The 20,073-nt window shown below is 39.0% G+C and overlaps 1 protein-coding gene and 1 pseudogene across 2 annotated transcripts in view; both read right to left on the reverse strand.

Annotated features, from left to right (window-relative positions):
• Positions 1-20,073, reverse strand: part of ARHGEF38 (Rho guanine nucleotide exchange factor 38) — a 120,756-nt gene that overhangs the window by 48,528 nt on the left and 52,155 nt on the right. For both annotated transcript variants that reach the window (XR_004982935.2, XM_036409823.2), the window contains exon 3: positions 10,634-10,757. Coding sequence is in view for 1 of the 2 variants with exons in the window: in XM_036409823.2 (XP_036265716.1) it covers positions 10,634-10,757 (124 nt within the window). In the remaining variant the exon portion in view is untranslated. The remainder of the gene's footprint in view (positions 1-10,633; positions 10,758-20,073) is intronic.
• LOC118710449 lies at positions 13,048-13,191 on the reverse strand (annotated as a pseudogene).

Consider the following 20,073-nt stretch of genomic DNA (forward strand, 5'->3'; position numbering starts at 1 on the left):
ACAGGTATGTGTTTTTGTATGAATGTATATGTGCACAAAATGAAATGTGTGTGAAATGAAACCATGATATATAGGAGGAGGTCCCTGAGAAGGGCTTCTGTCCCCACCCCACCCCCAATGAAAAAACCTTGGGAGGAGGTGGTTTTGTTGGTATTTCCTGCAGGAAGCATGCTTGGCAGTAGAGGAACCATCTTAAGGCAATGAAGCCAAATGCCAAATACTATGAAGGAAAAAGCTGCAAGGAGCCAGCAGGCAGCTGCCCCAGTGAACTACTGAATTATAGATTTATTGTTATTTGAGGGGGAAGTCGCTATTTGGTTAAGTCCGTTGGGCGATGTTTCTATTCCAAGCAAGAAAGTGTAGTCCTCACCCACCCACAGAGCTGGCAGTGACAGCGCCAGAATTAAAACAGACCTTCTCGCTCCAAAGGCCGCGATCTTTCCAGGCTATTGTGTGCCTTAAAGGTCTGCACCTCTGCCAACCACTTCTCATGTTCTCTTGCTGGCGGCTGGGAAAGTGTTCGGGAACTCGGAGAACTCTTACACTCATAGAATGTAGTACTTTATTTCCATGTGTTTTCTGTGAAGCATCTGACGTTTCACAGCTCCATTCAAAGGCACAGCTACCCCACTGACCTTCATCAGCCAGCCCCAGCAACAGAACAGCCCAGAACGTAATGCTCTCCTTGCTTAAGGAAGTGTGGAACCTAGTAACAACCCACTCAACTTCTGCTTTTTATCACAAGAAGTAAGTCCTCATAGTCCTGAGATCCATGTTCACCTCACTTCTGTCCTGGTTGGTACCTGTCTTCTGCCAGTTTTCTCTTTCCTGTGTGGATGGATGTGTACTTGATCCAGAAGCCTTCCCTCTTTTTTCTGTCATATTCTTCGAAGCTGACAGTTTCCCTGTTACTGCCAGCCTTTGGAATAAAATGCTCTGGCCTTGCTGCTTCTGAGTCTCCCCCTGCCAGCCTCACCCATTCCAATGCACAAGATTCTTCAGACCTGTCCTACCTGGGCACAATTCACTGGTCACACCTGGCTGTGTTCTGAGTAAGACACACACACACACACACACACACACACACACACACACACACAGTAACAATAATAATAGTAGAAAAATTATTCAGGTGAGCTCATTTGTGGCAACACCACATGAGTTGGCAATAACAATGCTCTTCTCACAAAATCTGCAAAAGGCACAGATCGTCTAACAGGGGCCTGCAGGAGGCAGGGCCTTAGCAGAGCAGAGTGCTGCCGTGGAACAACGGTATATCGTCTGCTACACCTTCAAAGAATGGACACCTCTCCATTGCCTTTCTCTCCAAGGATGCACTCACCCTCAGGAAGGACCTATGAGAGATTGCAGTTCCTGTCCCCCAACTTCTTTCAGCTCTGGTTCTCAGCCCAGAGTACATGAGGTGGGCACATAAAGTGGACTTTAACATATTTGAGCTCAGTTTTTTTCTTTCACACTATGGAACATGACAACATTTCTGAAAATGCATAGAAGAAGGCATAGCCCAGTTTTGCTGGCCTATTGCTATGTGACAAGGCACCCTAGAATTTAGGGCCTTGAACCAGCACCTGTTTTGATTTTCTCACAGGATTGTGTGGGTTGGCCAGGATCAGCTGTGGGGTTCCACTGGATGTCTCCTGGGGCTACAGTCAATAGAGGACTTATCTGGCTACATGGTCCAAGATGGTGCGTTCTCAAGTCCGGCACCTTGCCAGGGACAGTGGGAAAGGCTGGGCGAAGATGGGATGCTGGGACAGCTGGGCCATGGTCTAAGTCTACACAATCTCAGGTCTGATCTCTCTCCAGGGACCTCACTGTGTAATATTCCAGCAGGGTAGCTGGATTTCAAAATAGCAGACTTCCCAAATCATAAAGGTGGAAATTGCCAACTTCTCTCAAGTTGTTGACACAGTGACTCTCAGGGCCATCCACAGACAAAAATGGGACTAGACCACAGAGCAGTGTGACTACTGGGAGGCTTGGTCCATGGAGGACCATCTTTGGAAAGTGGCCACTGCAACTGCATTCCATTCTACCAAATGTCCAAATGGTATTTGATATGTTAAATAGCTCTTCACAGAAAAACATGTGTTGCCATAGTAGATATGTGAATTACCAAGTTGCATATATATTAGTAGCATTTAGAGACCACACACACCCAGTGATTCTGATTTGTTTGAAAAACGTGATTAGGACCTCTCGGGGGAAAATTCACATTTTATTCAATTGTTACATACATTAAAAAATCAAGTTTTGCAAATAGATAATATTCTCAGGATAATAAGTAAAATCCTCTTCCTGGTTTATCAGGAAAGTTTCTCTTTGACAGTAGAGCTGTGAAACACAATGCATGTCATCTAAGGACAGAAAAATAGGACACCTGTGCTTTTCATTTTGTGGTAACCTGATTTTGGAATATTTCACCAAGAATCAGTTTATCTTATGAAATGTAAAAACTTTGGTGAAAGATGTTTAGTAATGGGAATTGCCAGTTAATTCTGCATTGATATGGCTAAGACGGATGGGTTATGGAAGCTCCTTGGCACTACCCTCCAGCCACTTAAAAAAAATTTTTTATTGATTTCAGAGGGGAAGGGAGAGGGAGAGAGAGATAGAAACATCAATGATGAGAGAGAATCATTGATCAGTTGCTTCCTGCACACCCCGCACTGGGGATTGAGCCTGCAACCCGGGCATGTGCCTTTGATCTGTAGGCGATGCTCTATCCATTGAGCCAAACCAGCCAGGGCCACTTTGTGTATATTTATTTATTTATTAACGTGGCCATTCAACTTATTGGTAATCAATTTGATAAATACTAAAAACATTTATTGGGGTGACAGTGGTTAACATGATCATATAGGTTTCAGGTGTGGGCTTCTATGTTACAGATCTGTATATTGCACTGTGTGCATTTCCCACACTCTCCTGCCTTGAGGCCTTTATGCCGTTCGTCATTTAGAAAGTGATTTATTCCAATATCCACCTTCCTACATCCTTCAAGTCCCAACCCTACATCCACTTCCCAAATCCAGTTTCTTCTCATCATCTGAGTTGAATTAATCTCTTTTCAGTGTATTAATTAGCTATTGCTGCAATCGTCCCCAAATTGACAGGCTTAAAACAACACAGTTTGTCTACAGTTCTCGGGGCTGACAATTTGAGGAGGGCTCAGCTGGGATGGCAAGTCTCCATGTGTGCATTGGGCGAGTTTATTCACACACTCGCAGTCTGTGGCAGGGGGCCAGCTGGCTGAGGAGGTCTTTACTCACATGGGCAAGGCCTTGATTGTGTTGACTGGAATGACTGGGTAATTTGAGCCTTCTCTCTCCCCATGCTGAGAGCGCATGCCACAAGGCTGCTGTAGGAAATCATGATTGCCACATTTCATTGGCCAAAGCAAGCCACAAGGCTAGCCCAGATATAAAGGGTAGGGTGTGTGTGTGTGTGTGTTGGGTGTGTGTGTGTGTGTGTGTGTGAATAAAAATATGACTCCTACTCTATTTTTCAAAAATGGGCTTAATGTTTTAATATTTTATTTTAAGTAATCTTCCTATTTTTTACAAGCCATCTCAAAGTATAAGTTACAATTAGTAAAATTGAAATTCTGAATATCTTTGTTTTCTCTGTAAACCATAATGTTTTTAACTCTTTATTTTTAACTAATTTTATACTGAGAGGAGAAAAGTTGCAAAAATAGTACCAATAGGCTCCAAATATTCCTCACTCAGCTTTCCCAATGTCAACGTCTTACACAGCCTAGTGCAGTTGTCAGAAAAAAGAAATGAAGGTTGCTTCAGTACATTTAACCAAACTACACACCTCACTTGAATTTCAACACTGGTGTCCCTTCACTGTTCTAGAATCTATCCGGGCTTCCACTTGCATTTATTTGTTACTTCTCCTCAGGCTCCTGCAGCCTTGAAAAGACTATAGTTTCTCAGTCCTATTTTATCTTTAATGACTGACATTTTACCGTAGAAGAGGATGATCAATAATTTTGTCAAGTATCCCTCATGTGAGTTTGCCTATATTTTCACACGGTTGCACATGTTTTGGACAAAAGTACCACAGATGTGATTTTTTTTCCCCTTCAGCACATTGTATTACAGTTTCATGGTGTGCATATGTCTTATTTCCTGGTATCATTGACCTTGATCACTTGGTTAAGATGTTTTCTCTCTGGTTTCTCATTGTGAAATTACCACCTATCTTCCCCTTTGAGATTAATCAATACCTAGGAGATACTTGGAAACTATTAAAAATATATTTCTCCTCAAACTTTCATCCATTAAATCTAGCATTGATCAGTGGGTTTTTGTATATAACAATTATGATTATAGAGTTTGTCTAATAGTCAATTTCTATTTTCTTCTTTCCTTCTTCATTTATTCATTGAAATATATCATAAGGAAGAGCTTTCATTTCTCCTCATTTATCTGTTTATTTTACCCTATGAATTAAAATCTAATACAGGCATTATTTATTTTGCTGCTTAAATATGTAAACCATAATATTTTAAATTTGGAAAATACTTCTCTGTGAGCACAGAGGCACCTAATAAGCTCAGAGAAAATTCTGCTAAATAGAAGATACTCAAGTTATGATTACAAATCTCTCTATATTAAAATGTGTAAATATTTGGGTGCAAATGTTTTGACAGATACTGTCTTTGCCTCCATTTGTATGTGTGTGTGTATGTTTTGTTTATTTGTTTGTTTGTTGTTATTTTGGAAAAATTAAGTTCACCAAATAAACTGTTTTTATTTATGGTTTTTGAATATTTTCCAAACATATATATTATGAAACCTGATACAGAATGTTAAATAAGAGCTCCATCAAAAGCTTCTTTCCATAAGTCATGCTTTCCAAAATATAATCACAAAATTTCAAAATTAAATATTTTATACAATATGAACTCTCATTGTTTAATTTTTTAAGTTAATTCCTTTTTCATAGGGATACATTTTCTTGTCTTCCCATTTGAATTTTTTTTCAGTAATTGCAATTATAAAGATTAAAAAGCTGAAATTACTCTTTTCCTTTGCGTGTTGAATGTTTTAACTAAAAACTTTCAAATAATTTTGAACAAAATGCAATTTCCAAAAGCTGACTAGTGACCATCAGCAAAGAAAATGTGACATGAATAGGATTATTTTTTAAATTAACATCAATTTTATCTTCCAAATATTGTATGTAGTTCTTTCTAACTTTGTACATATAAACCTATGTGTGAAGTTTTACTAATTAGTTAATGTAATGCTGGAAACCAAATCAGTTTCACTGAAAAAGAGATGTTGACAGGAAGCCAGGAAGGCTGGTCAACAACCTTAATTGCTCTAACCTTTAGTTGAGATTATGTTAGCTGAAGCAGAATCTACCTTATTTGTCCTGTGTAAGTTTCTGTTATTTCCTGCCCAGGGGCTACATGTAAATTTCTGTTTATCTTGCCTAAGATGTTTTCCCCAAAGCCTCAATAAAAGGGGATGGCAGGGCCAGAGCAGGAGTAGTTCTCCCACTAGAGTTGGACTACCGCCTGGACCCCCAAATCGCCAAATTGAATTTCTTCAAGTCTCTTTTCATTTGTGTGCGGCCCTTCTCCAGAACCTGAACCCTGAAGTGGAACTCTTTCTACGCGGGCCGTGAAAGAGAGTCCTATAATGTAATAGCATAGCTTTATTACATGAGAACCATCATCAATCCCAGTACATTTCTGCTCCATAGATTTATTTTACAGTAAAAAAAAATATTTTATTGTGATGCTAAATTCCATCAAAATTTGCATTCACAAGTTTAATTTTTAAAGTTACAGAAGCCTTTACAATAAGGTCAGAAAATTCAACTTTGACACAATCAACTCCCAAAAGCTTTTCTTTGATTCTGTGAATTGAATTAAACACTTTTTAAGTTATTATTAGAATTAATTGATTTTATATATTTTTAACTGTCATAATTGGATTGTCTACAAAGTTCTGATTATGATGTCAACTCATGAACAGGCATTGTTTTATATTGCTCACAGGCCCACCCAAGGAAACTTGGAATAAAAAAATGAGAGAAATTATCTAAGTATATGTCTGTTGTCTCCTTGGGTAAGTTTATTCCTAGGTATCTTAATTTTTTTGTTGCAATGGTAAATGGGATTGTTTTTTTTAAATTTCTCTTTCTGTGAGTTCATTATTGGTGTATAGAAAAGCCATAGATTTCTTGGCTTTAATTTTGTATCCAGCTACATTGCCGAATTCATTTATTAAGTCTAGTAGTTTTTTGATGGAGTCTTTGGGGTTTTCTATATACAATATCATGTCATCTGTGACTAAGAAGAGTTTTACTTCTTTTCCAATTTGGATGCCTTTTATTTCTTCTTCTTATCTGATCACAATGGCTAGTACTTCCAGTACTATGTCAAACAGGAGTGGTGAGAATGGGCATCCCTGTCTTGTTACTGTTCACAGGAGAAATGGTTTTAGGTTTTGCCCATTGTGTATGATGTTGGCTGTGGGTTTGTCATATGTGGCTTTTATTATGTTGAGGTATGAACCTTCTATTCCCCCTTGTGCTGAGAATTTTTATCAGGAAAGGGTGTTGGATTTTGTCAAATGCTTTTTCTGCGTCAATGGATATGATTATATTGTTTTTATCTCTTAGTTTGTTTGTGTGGTATATCACATCTGTTAATGTAAGATAACTGTCACCTGACCTAAAAAGTCAAGCTGCATGGGATGACTTGTAAATACACCTTCTGCAGCTGCACGCAAACATTATGTGCACTTTGGGTTAAAGACACGGGTCAGATTTCAACAAGTGGGGTCCAGGTTGAGAAAAAGATTCAAGGTGGAAGTAACAACATGAACAAAAAGCATGGATAGCAAATGCCAAATGTTTTAAACTAATGGGCACCGCCTTTAATGTAATGACTTTCTCGGCAGATTTTTGTATTTTGATTGTCTTATGGACCCCATGATGGATGGTGAGTATTTTGTGTTTTCTTTGTTTATCATCAATGTTCTTGAGAAACAGAAAAGTCAATACTTAATTTTTTTTTAAGCATGTGTACACTAACCCTTGTTTCTGAATTGGTTTATTGCCAAGTAAAATAGTTATAGATTTTATAGACAATAAAAAGTTACAAATTTAGAGCATAAGATAAATGACTAACCTACTGTAGTAGCAGCATCCAGATGCTCTGTGGCAGGACAGCTCAGCCCCTGCCTCCCATACATATTGCACTTACACCCAATCTTTAATTCCATACATGTCCCACTCAACCCATTGACGGTTATCCTGGTGGCTTCATGCCTCTCATAGGCCATGGCATGGGACACCTAGCATAGGCTATGACACAACTGGCTTCTCTATCAGCGGAGAGCAGGATCTGCAGTATCAAATCTCTCTCTCATCCCCAGCAGAACAGGAAACAGTTAGCTGTTGCTAGCTACTCATGTTCAAATGCCGTTCTATTAGCCAATGCCCTGCATGCTACATTTCAAAGGAAGATGTAAGCTTCCTTGAGACTAGAAAAGGTGGGGAAAGGAGAGATGGGCTGTCTTTCAATGTTTACCATATGTTGCAGCAAGAATTCTGTCAAATGCACCTGTCTCTTACCCTCTACTACTAGGAGACACTGGGTCAGAAATTGAAGTACAATGTAGAGGTCTTACCAAATCTCTTGAAATGCAACTATTAATAATGATCCTCCTTTAAAAAGGAGGAAATCCAAGGCAAATGCTAAACTGGACTGAATGCTTGAACAATAGCTTGAAACCAGGATGTTCTAGGCCCTTAGTTGGCAAACTGCGGCTTGTGAGCCACGTGCGGCTCTCTGGCCCCTTGAGTGTGGCTCTTCCACAAAATACTACGGCCTGGGCGAGTCTGTTTTGAAGAAGTGGCATTAGAAGAAGTTTCAGTTTAAAAAATGTTGCTCTCAAAAGAAATTTCAATCATTGTACTGTTTATATTTGGCTTTGTTGACTAATGAGTTTGCCGACCAATGTTTTAGGCAAATTAGGCTACATGTCTCCTTCTGGGAATCAAACCCTGACCTCCTGGTTCACAGGTCAATGTTCAACCACTAGGCCACCATGGACAGTCTCCTTAAACCTTGAATTGTCTTTGACTCTGACCTCCTGGTTCACAGGTCAATGCTCAACCACTAGGCCACCATGGACAGGCTCCTTAAACCTTGAATTGTCTTTGACTCTGGCATGTACAATCAACCACTGAATCTTCTTTATGCTTTCTTTATTCTTATTGTGTCCTCCTTAGCCTAGATGCTGTTTTCCCATGCCTATATTCCTTATAATTACCTATCCATTGGTCTAGAAATCATTTCCTCATTCTACCCATTCTCTTCACAGCTACCATAGTTTTATTTATCCAGAAACTTTGTGTCTCATCACACCCTTGCTGAAAAAACTTTTAATGGCTCCTTATTGCCTGCAGAGAAAATTCCAAACTTTCATTCTGAGTATGGTCTGTTCCTATTCCATACTTACAGATCCATTTGTCTTTCCTCCTTTGCATGAATTCCTCACTCCAGCTTGACTTGATTATTCCACAAGTCCTAAATACACTTGGCATTTGGCATTTGCAATCCATGCTTTTGTTCATGCTTCCATTCAGTCTTCCCAACCTATATCTTGTTTGTTGAAATCTGACCTATATTTTAAGCCAAAGTATTGTAATATCTTCAAGAGTCCTACTCTTATTTCCCATCCAGGAATATTCTCTTTATCCTCTGAAGGTCTGCAGTTGTATAGAAACTACTCTGGTGGTATATTATACTACTACCTTCAATTCAAGGAGCTGCTTGATTGCAAACTTTTGCAGGACGGAGATGAACTCTTTCATCTTTTGATATTGAGAATGCCATGCAGCATGAGTCTGTGAGCATACTGCTGCTTAATAACTTTTCATGAAGTGAATTAATAAATTAATGGCTAATAAATCCAAAATAAAGAGATAATGAATGAAGCCTTCACTCTAGAAAATATTTTTAGAATGTATTGAAAAATACATTAATTAACCCAGGCTGCCACAGCAAAATAACACAGGCTAGGTGACCTACATAGCAGACGTTTATTTCCCATGGTTATGGAGGCTGTAGAGTCCAAGCTCAAGGTGCCAGCAGATTCAATTTCTGGTGAGGACCTTAGGAAATCTTCACATGGTAGAGGGACAGAAGGAGGGAACTCTGGTTTTTCTTCCTCTCATTATAAGGACACTAATCCCAACATGAGGGAAACCCCCTTTGGAATTCATCTGAACCTAAATTACCTCATTGGGATTAGAGCTTCAACTAATTAATTTTGGGGTAACACAAATGTTCAGTACACAATGAAGACATTTAATCACAATAAATTATTTCATTTAAGCCTGTCTGTGGGAGAATCTGTTTGAGTGAATGGGCATTGTGATCTGAAAGTCCTACAAATAGCCAGGTTGATTCACCCTTCAATAAGATCAGCCTTGTTTATTAATCTTTGGGTCATCCATAAATGCTAAACAAGATCAGTATCATGTCATTTTTATAACTCTGATGTCCACTAACAAATAAAGACATAAGGTGTGTATTTGGGTCTCTGTCTGTCTCAAACAAAAGGATTCACATCAAATGTATAATAGTGGCTTCTTATGGGGAAAACAGTGGCATTGCAGAGGCATACCACCCCATGTGCTCCTGTATTGTTTTGATATTTTTGTAATAAGCATATTTTACATATTATGTTGAAACAGAAAAATGATTTTAAAATCTTTTAAGAATTCTTGGTCTACATGGAACTATGTATATGAGATCCTAATGTGGCAACTGCCTTCAATGAGTTCATACACAGTATTCCTTTGGAAGCCCCAAGAACTGCAGAAAATAAAAACTTGGCTCAACGTATTTCCACTGACCTAGACTCTCAATTCCAATAATTACAAGCTGTTGTTATTTCTTGTGATTAAGCCCCTATCCCATTGGTCGGAAAACTCATTAGTCAACAGAGAGTCAAACCACAGCTCAAGAGCTGCATGTGGCTTGCAAGCCACAGTTTGCCCACTACTGCTCTATGGTTTTAAAAAATCTTACCAGAGACTAAATTTACTGTGAAAGTAAAAACATATCTGGAAAGCAAATATATAGAAGAAAAAAAGGGGGGGGGGGCATGGAAAAAGTTGAACTTGTGTGTCTCACAAATCATATAAACCCTTCACACAAAAAGAATTTACAATCCCCAAATCAATGGATTCATAGGCATAAATCTGGAAAACATTGTGACTAAAATCAGTAAAGCTATTGAAGGATTTAAATATTTAATTCTTTTAAGGATCAAGTACGTGTTAACCATAAAACAAAATGAGAACATCTGGAAGGCAAAGAGGTTGCAAGATTGAAAATAAAAAAGCAAATGGCATATTTAGTGTTGCTGAGAGACTTCAGCAAATGGATATCAACCCATTTCAAAATAAATACAGAGTTTTTGTAATTACCATGAGCCTGAAGAGGGGTTTAGCATTTATATGCCTCCTGGGAAGTCGGATGAGTCAGAAACATAAAACCAAAGCAAAGGAAGGGTATTGAAAGATTATTTCCTGCTGCATTGTACAACGGAGAAGAGAATAAACATACCGATTACTTGCATGGCCGGTTCCACGTCTGCTGTGGCCTCTTCCAACAATGACAGCAGCTTGGCTGATATCTGATGCACAGATTCAATATTGCTAAACAAGCTATCCACGTCCAGCCGATCAATCTGAAGAAAAACAAACACTGAGGAGCAGCTGATAGAAAGAGACGCACTGTATTCAGGATGTTCTCTCTCACAGTAAGCTTTTATATGCTAGCCCAGGCCACTTTCATCAACCATTTCTGTAAACACCTTCTTTAGGGTTTCTAGAGGAAATGTGTAGTTTTTCATGCAAGAAATTGGGATAGTGCTCTTGTTACCTCTGTCTTTTTCTTTATTTTAACTAAATTTTTTGTGAGTAGAGTGTACATCTTCATATGCTTATAAGAACCAGAGTGTGAAGAAGACTTGGGCCAGCTATTGATAGTTGGCATTTTTATGAACTGCCCTCCAGGAGGGTGTGTACCTAGGCATATAAATTTTGAACACTGCGCTGTTCACACAGCAGAAGTCAGGCCTTCCTCTAGGCAAGAAATTCTTTTCAAAGCTGCTTTAAAACATGTATGTTTTCAAACTGAAGGCAAGTAGTTGTGCTGAGCTGTCCTGGTTTTGTTTTTGTTTTTTAAAGAAATGTGAGTAGAAGTCTTTAACAAACATGTTCTGCTAATTAAAGATTCATTATAGAATTTCTTCATGCACGCCCTCAAAAACTAGTGTTATCATTTCCAGGTCTTATGGCTGGAATTTATAATAATTTTCCTATTCTTTCATCCATCCTTTTATTAAATATTTCCCGAGGACCTTGTATGTACCAAGAATAGCAACAGAAGCCAAACTCTGTGAGAGGCATTAGATGATTAGTGGGAAGATGGACAGCTATCCTAATATATCTAAAATGGAGTGTATCTTGAGTTTGCTAAAGCTTGCTCAAAATCTTTCTTTTGAGTTTAAGTTAGATCTTGCATAATCAAACAGTATCTACTTAGGTCAGGAACAGATCAGTACAGGCTCCACTGGGCAACCACAGGGAACAGGAGTAGGTGTCTTCTATCCCTGGTTTATTGTGCGTGAGGTTGTAGGTGAAAAACCAAACCATCAATAATCAAGTCATGAAGGTACTTCAAAGGTGAAAAGTAGAGCTGCTAGTCAAAAACCCAGGTCAGCAAAATTCGATGTTAGAGAGTGATAGAAAGTTGAGCTAAGGATCAGAAAAAAAGAAGCTGAGAAAGTAAGGGAAATTGGCAACACTCAATCCTATATAATAAAGAGGTAACATGCAAATTGATCATCAAACCCTCACAAGGCTGCCTATGAACAGATTGGCAGGGGGTTTAGTGAGGAGCAACCAACCTACTGAAAAAGCAGACTGCGTGGAGCGACCATGCCAGCAGGGGGTTAGTGAGAGACAACCAAATGACTGAACAGCAGGCTGCATGGGATGAACAGGCTAGTAGGGGGTGGGGGCTGTGAGAGGCAACCAGGCCGGCAGAGGGGGGTAGTTTGGAGTGACCAGACCAGTAGGGGGGTCAGTAAGGGGTGACCAGGGGTGGGACAGTTAGGGGAGACCAGGTAGGTAGGCAGGTGAGTTAGGAACCAGCAGTCCAGGGTTGTAAGTGGGATGTCTGACTGCCTCTTACATGTGCATTCTCAAGGGGTTCTGGATTGGAGAAGATGCAGGCTTGGCTGAGGGTACCCTCCCCCAATGCACGAATTTCATGAACCGGGGGTCTAGTATAGAATAAGAGACAGACTTGGAGGAATATCTGAAGATGAGGTCCAACAACTGCAGCTTCTTTCTCCTGCTCTCAGCATCAGTTTCATTGTGTGTGCTAGATCCATTTAGTGGGGAGAGAGGAGACAGGCAGCCATCTTCTCTTGTCCTTTTTAACATTGACCCATCTATTGTTCCTCATACTGGACATGGATAATATTGATAAGGATATTCTGTTATTGAGCATAGAAGCACCACTTTACAGTAAGCCTTGTTTAAAATTTGGTGACTATGTCAGTTATTTCTTATACATTATGGTCTGACTGTACATGTTTTTTTCAACCACCTTGGGAAATTCCTCACTTTTCTATCATCAGTCTTGTCCTCAATAAAACTTCCAGTCTCATTTGTAATCAAGTTCTACGTGATTGTATGTAATGAATTTATTTCAATATAGTGTTATAAAACTTTTTTCTATTTTTATGTATTCTGAAATTATCTTTATCTCTACAGTACATTATTACATTGCAATCATTATTAGCTCATAGGGTCTTTAACTCAGTATCTCACAAAATGTTCCTTCATTAAGCACTCACTTTAACAGGATAGGACATATGTGGCTCTTCTGCTTAAAATCTATGATATTATTATATAAACTAAAAGCAGATGATGGTTCTATGGCTCTTTGCTAATACTTTTTTCTTCACTGTCTAAATCTATATAATGGCTTGTCTCATAGAGGAGAACATTGGAATAGGTTAGATTTTGTTGATATAGCAAGCTCAAATTGTCAGATTTGTCAAGCTCAAATTGTCAGATTTGTCGACCATCTGCTACAGCTAATACTTTTAAATGGCTAAAATGTCACATAACTCTGAGTACCATGAATTGAATGAATTATTTATTCTGAGTTATTTTATGCTTTGGTAATTAACTGAATCACAAAAGCGTACCTTTGACTAGTGCAAAATATTTCTCAAAAGTTGTGTATGTATCAAATTTTTGTAGGTTGGGTTATTTTAGATGTTTTAGTAAAATATTCTTAAAATCATATTTGAAATGAATCCTTCTACTATGTAAAATTTCATCCCTAATTTACTTGCTTTGTAAGATTAGATGTAGTTCATACAGTGTACCCTATTATTATTTCATTTTGTTGTGGAAACTTCATTCTGAGAAACTTAAAGTATTCCATATTTATTATTTCATATATCTTGCCAACTTCTCTGAAAAATATATACAGTTTGAATGCAGAGAAACTCATGCATAATAAAGAAAGGTGTCATGCTTAAAATGATGAAGTTCAGGAAAGAGCTAGAACTGGAAATTGACCTTTAGTGCTATACCTTTGTCAATTACCAGAAAATTATTATGAATAGAATACTTTGCCATCTCTGCTTGGATTTTGTTCATTTGTTTCTGAGTTTTTCACTAAGTTGTCACTTTTATAATTTATTTCCCAAGGTCAGAATCTTGTATATCTAATTTAGGTTTTAAATTCAGTTAGCAAGGATCTAATTCTATCTCCATTTCTAATTTTAGCTCAATGCAACAAATATGAAATAACAAAACAGGTTTTTATTTCATTTCTATCTGAAAGATAGAAAGGATGAAAACATCAATTGGCCCGGTTTCAACCACTAGTATCACCACAAGGCCCATGGGGATTCTGTGAATCATAAAATGAATTCACAGTCAGTCACTGCTATGCCAAGGGACAAACAAAGGTCTAGTCCAAATAAGCTTTTAAAACTGGTAGATGATTTTATAATTACTGATATAAATTCAAGGAATCACTTATGTACACTTACTAAACATTTACTAGGAAGAGGAAATGCTCTAAGAGCTTAAGTTGAGCTATATTTTAAATGGATTAAAAATTCATTATTTTAAAAAAGATTTAATTCGGGCATACATTATTCTATCATATATGTAATAATTTAAATGTACAAAATAGGAAATTAAAGGTCAGTGTGTTTAGTGATAATTCTTTGATTTACACAAATATTCATCACAGAATCTATTTCAAATAGCAAGTTCCCATTACATTTAAATAATTTTTTGCTGAACATACAGTTGCATGTATCCAATACCACTCAGGTAAAAATGCTCCCTTGGTTAGAATTAACCTCTCCCTCTTCTGACCTTCCATGACACCTGCTTCATGTTACTCGGTGCTCATATTGAAGCTCATTGTCTATATCAGAGATATCATTCATTAACCTGTCTCTATGTCATGCCTGTGAGATCCTCCAGGACATTTGTCTGTGTGCATTATTTGAATACCCCACAGTGTCTAATCCACTGATGGGCCCACACCTAGTTACTCAAAAAAAGTGTGACAATTTGAATTGAATTGAATCACTACAATTCATATAATCTATTTACTCTGTGGAAGCCATCAATAAAATGTTACTTGTAATCATTCTATTGGACTCTGAATAGGAAGTATGCAGAGATCAAAAGTTGTTTAAAGAAAGAAATCAAAATCACCTAATTTAGTTGTTCAAAATATCATATTAAGTGAATATTTTATAATTTTTTTTACCTAATCTTATCAACAAAAGACAAACTTTTGTGCTCAATTGGGCCATTAGTGTATTTAGAAAATTTGCTGACAGGTGAAACTTCCCTTTAGATTACACTTGTGAAATCACTGTTTATTGTTTTCTGTTTAAGGAGCCTGAGGCACCCAACTTGAGTCACAGGGAGGAATAACCAAACATTCTTAGCTCCATGTGTTGCGGAGACTTCCAACCAGAACATCTTTAAAAGTGGACACTGAAAAGACATCTAGGAATAATATTTTAAAATAAATTATTAACATAAAAGTCATTTATGCTTATTGTAGAAAATTAAAGATTGATAAATAAGTGAAAGAAGGAAAGGAAGGAAGGAAGGAAGGAAGGAAGGAAGGAAGGAAGGAAGGAAGGAAGGAAGGAAGGAAGGAAGGAAGGAAGGAAGGAAGGGAGAGAGGATGGGGGCTCAATCACCATTAGAGGGTGTGCAGGAGGCAACCCATCAATGATTCTCTTTCATCATTGATGTTTCTATCTTTCTCTCCCTCTCCCTTCTTCTCTGAAATCAATAAAAATATATTAAACCAACCAACCAACAAACAAAAAAACAAAAACCTCAGTTGAATATTACTGCTCTGACCTCACTTTGGAAATCTATTTTTAGGCTTCTAATTTGATAATCAAAATCAATCAACTTTAAAGTTTCAGATATATATACAGAGCATATTTATAACTGTAAAAAACAGGAGATATATAATAAGTAGCATCACTTTTTGTTGTTAATCCTCACCCAAGGATATTTATCGATTGACTCTTCTTTTAGAGAGAATGGAAGGGAGGGGAGAGACACAGAGAGAGAATCATTGATGTGAGAGAGACACATCAATTAGTTGCCTCCTGGATGCATCTAGACAGGGGATGGAGTCTGTAACCAAGATACGTGCCCTTGACCCAGGACCCTTCAGTCTGCAGGCCAATGCTCTAACCACTGAATCAAAAACAGTTAGAGCAAATAGCATCACTTTTAAGTGCCATAGTGGTCACCACCAACAAAATGCTCCTCTGGAATTTGCTTCCAAAAAAGACTTCATCTCTCTCTCAAAAAAGACTTCATTGTTTCTATTGGGTGTGGCTTGGCAATAAATCTAGGTTCAACATAGGGGCCAATTCCAGACTCTATTAGAAATCAATGTAAGGGAAATCCACCTTGGATATCATCTGACTCAGATTGGCAGAACCTTGGTCCCTCTACTCCTTCCAGAAGGCAGTTCCATTAGGACAGGATGGCATACCCAGTTCCAAGGGGAACTGCCTTCCAGAAGGGGTAGATTCCACAGCATCAGGAGGCCTGGCTGCATTCCCTAAGGCAGTGTGCTCCATTATTAATGGTGAAGCTTTGTAAATCCAGTGATATAAAGACTGCAACTTTCACAAGTAAGGTGAGAGTGGTAGAACGTTGAAAATGTATTTTAAAAAACTGCAAGAAGTGGCGACCCATTGGACATATTCTGAAAGGGAAGAATTAAGTCCTGTTTTGTAGGGATTTTTTTTTTTAGGGAGACAACTGAGAAGGGGAAGTGTAGCAAGTGGAAAGAGATGTTGGCAGAAGGGCCTGGCAACTGCAGGGCTAGAATAATTATCTAATACTATGGCATTTACTCAGTTGGCTTCTAGATTAGGAAGCTTTTCAGGGTAAACTAGCCATTATTTCATCAGGTTTCACAAAACTACTGATTTGCATGTGTGAAAATTCCTGCTGTGAAACTAGACTCTAAAGTGGTTAATTGAGTCAAACAACAAGTTGAATGGATATCACTGCCTGGCAGCAAGTCTTTTAATTAATCTTGCAGCTAAATGTCCAAGTTACCTGATAACTGCCCGGAAACCCCCCAGGCCAGGAGGCGTGAAGGAGGACTGACCTGTGTCACCGGAGAAGTGTCAGTCTCTTCACAGAAAGGAGGGTTGGGACTTGGGGACAGACAGCTCAGCCTGTGCCAAGGGAAGAGCAGAGCCAACAGAGGTGACTGAAGGGCAGACCAGAGACTGTGGTCAAGTTTGAGAAGCTCCTGAGGTCTTGAGAAAGGGGACTGAGCCCTACCTGGAAAGAGAATCGAACTCTGGGAGGTTTGGCTCAGAGGTTGGAGCATCCGTCCTCAGACTGAATAATTTCAGGTTCGATTCCAGTCAAGGGCACTGACCTCGTTTGCAGGCTCAATCTGGGTGCGTGCAGGAGGTAGTTATCATTCCATGTTTCTCTTTCTGTCTCACAAAAATGTTTCTCTTTCTGTCTCTCCCCCTCCCTTCCACTATCTCTAAAAATCAGTGGAAAAAATATCCTCAGGTGAGGATTAACAAAACAAAAAATAGAAAGAGAGAAGGATAGAGAGTTGAGAAATCCATCCCAAAGTTTGTTGGACTAAAAATAAAAAGTAAAGTGCTTATATTGATATTCTTGGATAAAAGGTATAGAGTTGACCAAGGTTCCTTGCCTTTGGCTCTCTTACCTGCCTTGACACAGGAACACAGTTACTTGGGTGTGTGGGGGGTGGGGAAGGGGAGAGGAGTGTTGGAGGTGGTATGCAGGTTTGTTATCCTTTTCGCCTTAGAATTTTATATGAAACTAGTGGTCTGGTGCACGAAATTCATGCATTGGCTGGGGGGGCGGGGGGGGGGGGAGGAGTTCCCCTCAGCCCAGCCTGCACCCTCTTTAATCGGACATCCCTCTTGCAATCTGGGTCCACTGGCTCCTAACTGCTCACCTGCTTGCCTGCCTGATTGCCCCTAACTGCCTCTGCCTGCCTGCTGGATCACTCATGTATCCTAATCAACCAAAAAAGTATATTTATGGCTCTGGGCTGAGCACAATGAATAGGATAAACATTTTTGTGCTTTTGTTAGGGGCAAAAATAGAATATTGGGGGTTAGCTATAGTTATAACAAATATGAATCATGCTCTGTTAATCTTGATTGTTTTATTCTAATTAAAGAAAGCACATTTTAACCTGACCGGGAGTTTTAAGCCCTCCTCCCCCTTCACCCAGGGAGTCAATTTTGGACTTGGGAGTCATGGAAAGACTAAAACCTTGTTACCAGAACAATGGAGTCCATCCCACTTTGCCTGTAACCTGCAACCATTTATACCCAGTCTTATTCCTTTTGCCTACTTTCCCAGGTGATTCTTTTCCTATCCAGTATAAGCAACTGGCTTATAGGAGGGTGCAGAGAAGATTTTTGTGGGTGACCTTCTGCTCTCCCATACTGTCGGCATTATTGGAATAAACACTCATATATGATTCAACCCTATTTCTGCTTAATTGGCTCAAGGAGTGACAGGCAGCTTGGACCCCTTGATTGTCCTGTTTCACTTTGATCACTTGCGTACTTACTGTCTGTTTGAGTGTGTGCATGTATATACACCTGTGTCTTTATTCTTTCTTTTTCCTGCATATTCAAACTCAGATTTGATGAGGAATGAAAAACAACCAGCAGAAAGACAATCATCTAAAATAAATCTCTTTAACTTGTCAACAAGCATCTATTTCCTTTCGATCAATATCTGATAGAAGCAAATGATATTAGAAATTGCTTGCTAAACATTTACAAATTATTTTTTTCACTTCGTAACACAATTTACAAAGTTCAAAGTTTTAATAATACAAACAAAGAATAGGAAAGTCCTCAATTTGCTAAAAATAATTTTGAAAAGGTAGAAGAGATTTGAAAGGGAATAAAAGACACAACATTTGCTTGAGATGACAAATATAGGAAGAAAAGAAGTGTGGATAAAAAGATGTGGTTGGCAGGTATGTAATGGTGGCCTGGGATAAAGCAGGAACTAGGGATAAAACCGCTGGAGAGAGAACAAATACCCAGGAAGTCTATTTGTGTCATAAATCCTGGAGTTTCTCAGGGTTTGGTCCTTCCACAACTGGCATTCCAACACATTCTTCCTCAGGAAATCTCACTTATTTGGGGCACTCTGATGACCATGACTAGATTACTCATGACTCTGCTTAAAATTTTCACCAGTTTTCCATCCCAAATGCATAAAGTTGGTACTTCTGGCATGTGGTCTCCATGGTCTGTCCCTCACACTTATCTCCAGCAACTTGGTGCTCCAGGCACATGCCCAGCCACTGCATACCACGTTTCCTTCCTCAGGCTAACTCCTGGATTCCAAGAACGGAAGTCAAAATACAACAGAAGGTTAAAGCCAAACACTTCTTGCCTCAATTTCCCTTGGAGTATCAATTTCTTAAAATACCAAATTCCAAAGTGAGTATGAGATGTTTTGTCACATGAGAACTTAAAAAAGCAAATCTCAGTGAACTGTTTTAAAATCACCTAATCTTACCTCATGCCTGAGAAGCTTAAAAGAGACTGTGACAGTAGCAAAGTGGTGGCCAACTTGGAAGGAACTTGCACCCCTGCAGGCTTTGGGGGTAAATGATGCATGGATGGTTCCCATGGACCGGATGTGGCCCCCAGGAAATGGTGTGAGCTCATCTCTGATTCTACCTTCAGGACTGAAGGGCAGAATGAGAAGGTAAACCCTGATGTCAAGGAGCTGAGGAGAGAGTTACAGGTCACCATCTAGAAGAGATTCAGTCGGGGGAATCAAGTGACCTTCAGGAGAGAATGTCCTACCCCTATCACCACTGTCATGGAAATTTACACACACACACACACACACACACACACACACAAAGCATGACAACATCTGGAAGGCCCACAGAATGCAAAACCAATCTATGATGACACCAGTCCAAGTGGACCTAACCCTCTCCCTCAACTTGTCTCCCACCCATCCTCCCCAGGGTCCACAGCTGGCTGGGGCCTGGTGTCTGGGGACAAGAAGAGCAACATCCTGAGGAGAAATAGCAGGAAGCCACCAACACTTCCCCGTAAAGCAGGCCTGCCAAAGTACAAATTAATATCTGACTGATATTCTCATGTGTGAAATGAGACTGTGTCTGTCTCAGGTCTCTTATGTAAGAGAAAAAAAGCCATAGGTCTGCCACAGTTTTTATCCAGAGGCAGAAAGCACAATGGAACCTCGTTTCTCGAACTTAATTCATTTTAGAAGGCTCTTTGAAAACCAAATCATTTTTTCCCATTAGAAATCATGTAAATGAAATTCATCCATTCCAGACTCCAAATAATTCCGTTTTAACCTTTCTTAAATACAGTACATGTCTAATGTATTATTTAA

The sequence above is a fragment of the Pipistrellus kuhlii genome, unplaced genomic scaffold, assembly GCF_014108245.1.
Source record: "Pipistrellus kuhlii isolate mPipKuh1 unplaced genomic scaffold, mPipKuh1.p scaffold_m20_p_1, whole genome shotgun sequence".
Lineage (NCBI taxonomy): Eukaryota > Metazoa > Chordata > Mammalia > Chiroptera > Vespertilionidae > Pipistrellus > Pipistrellus kuhlii.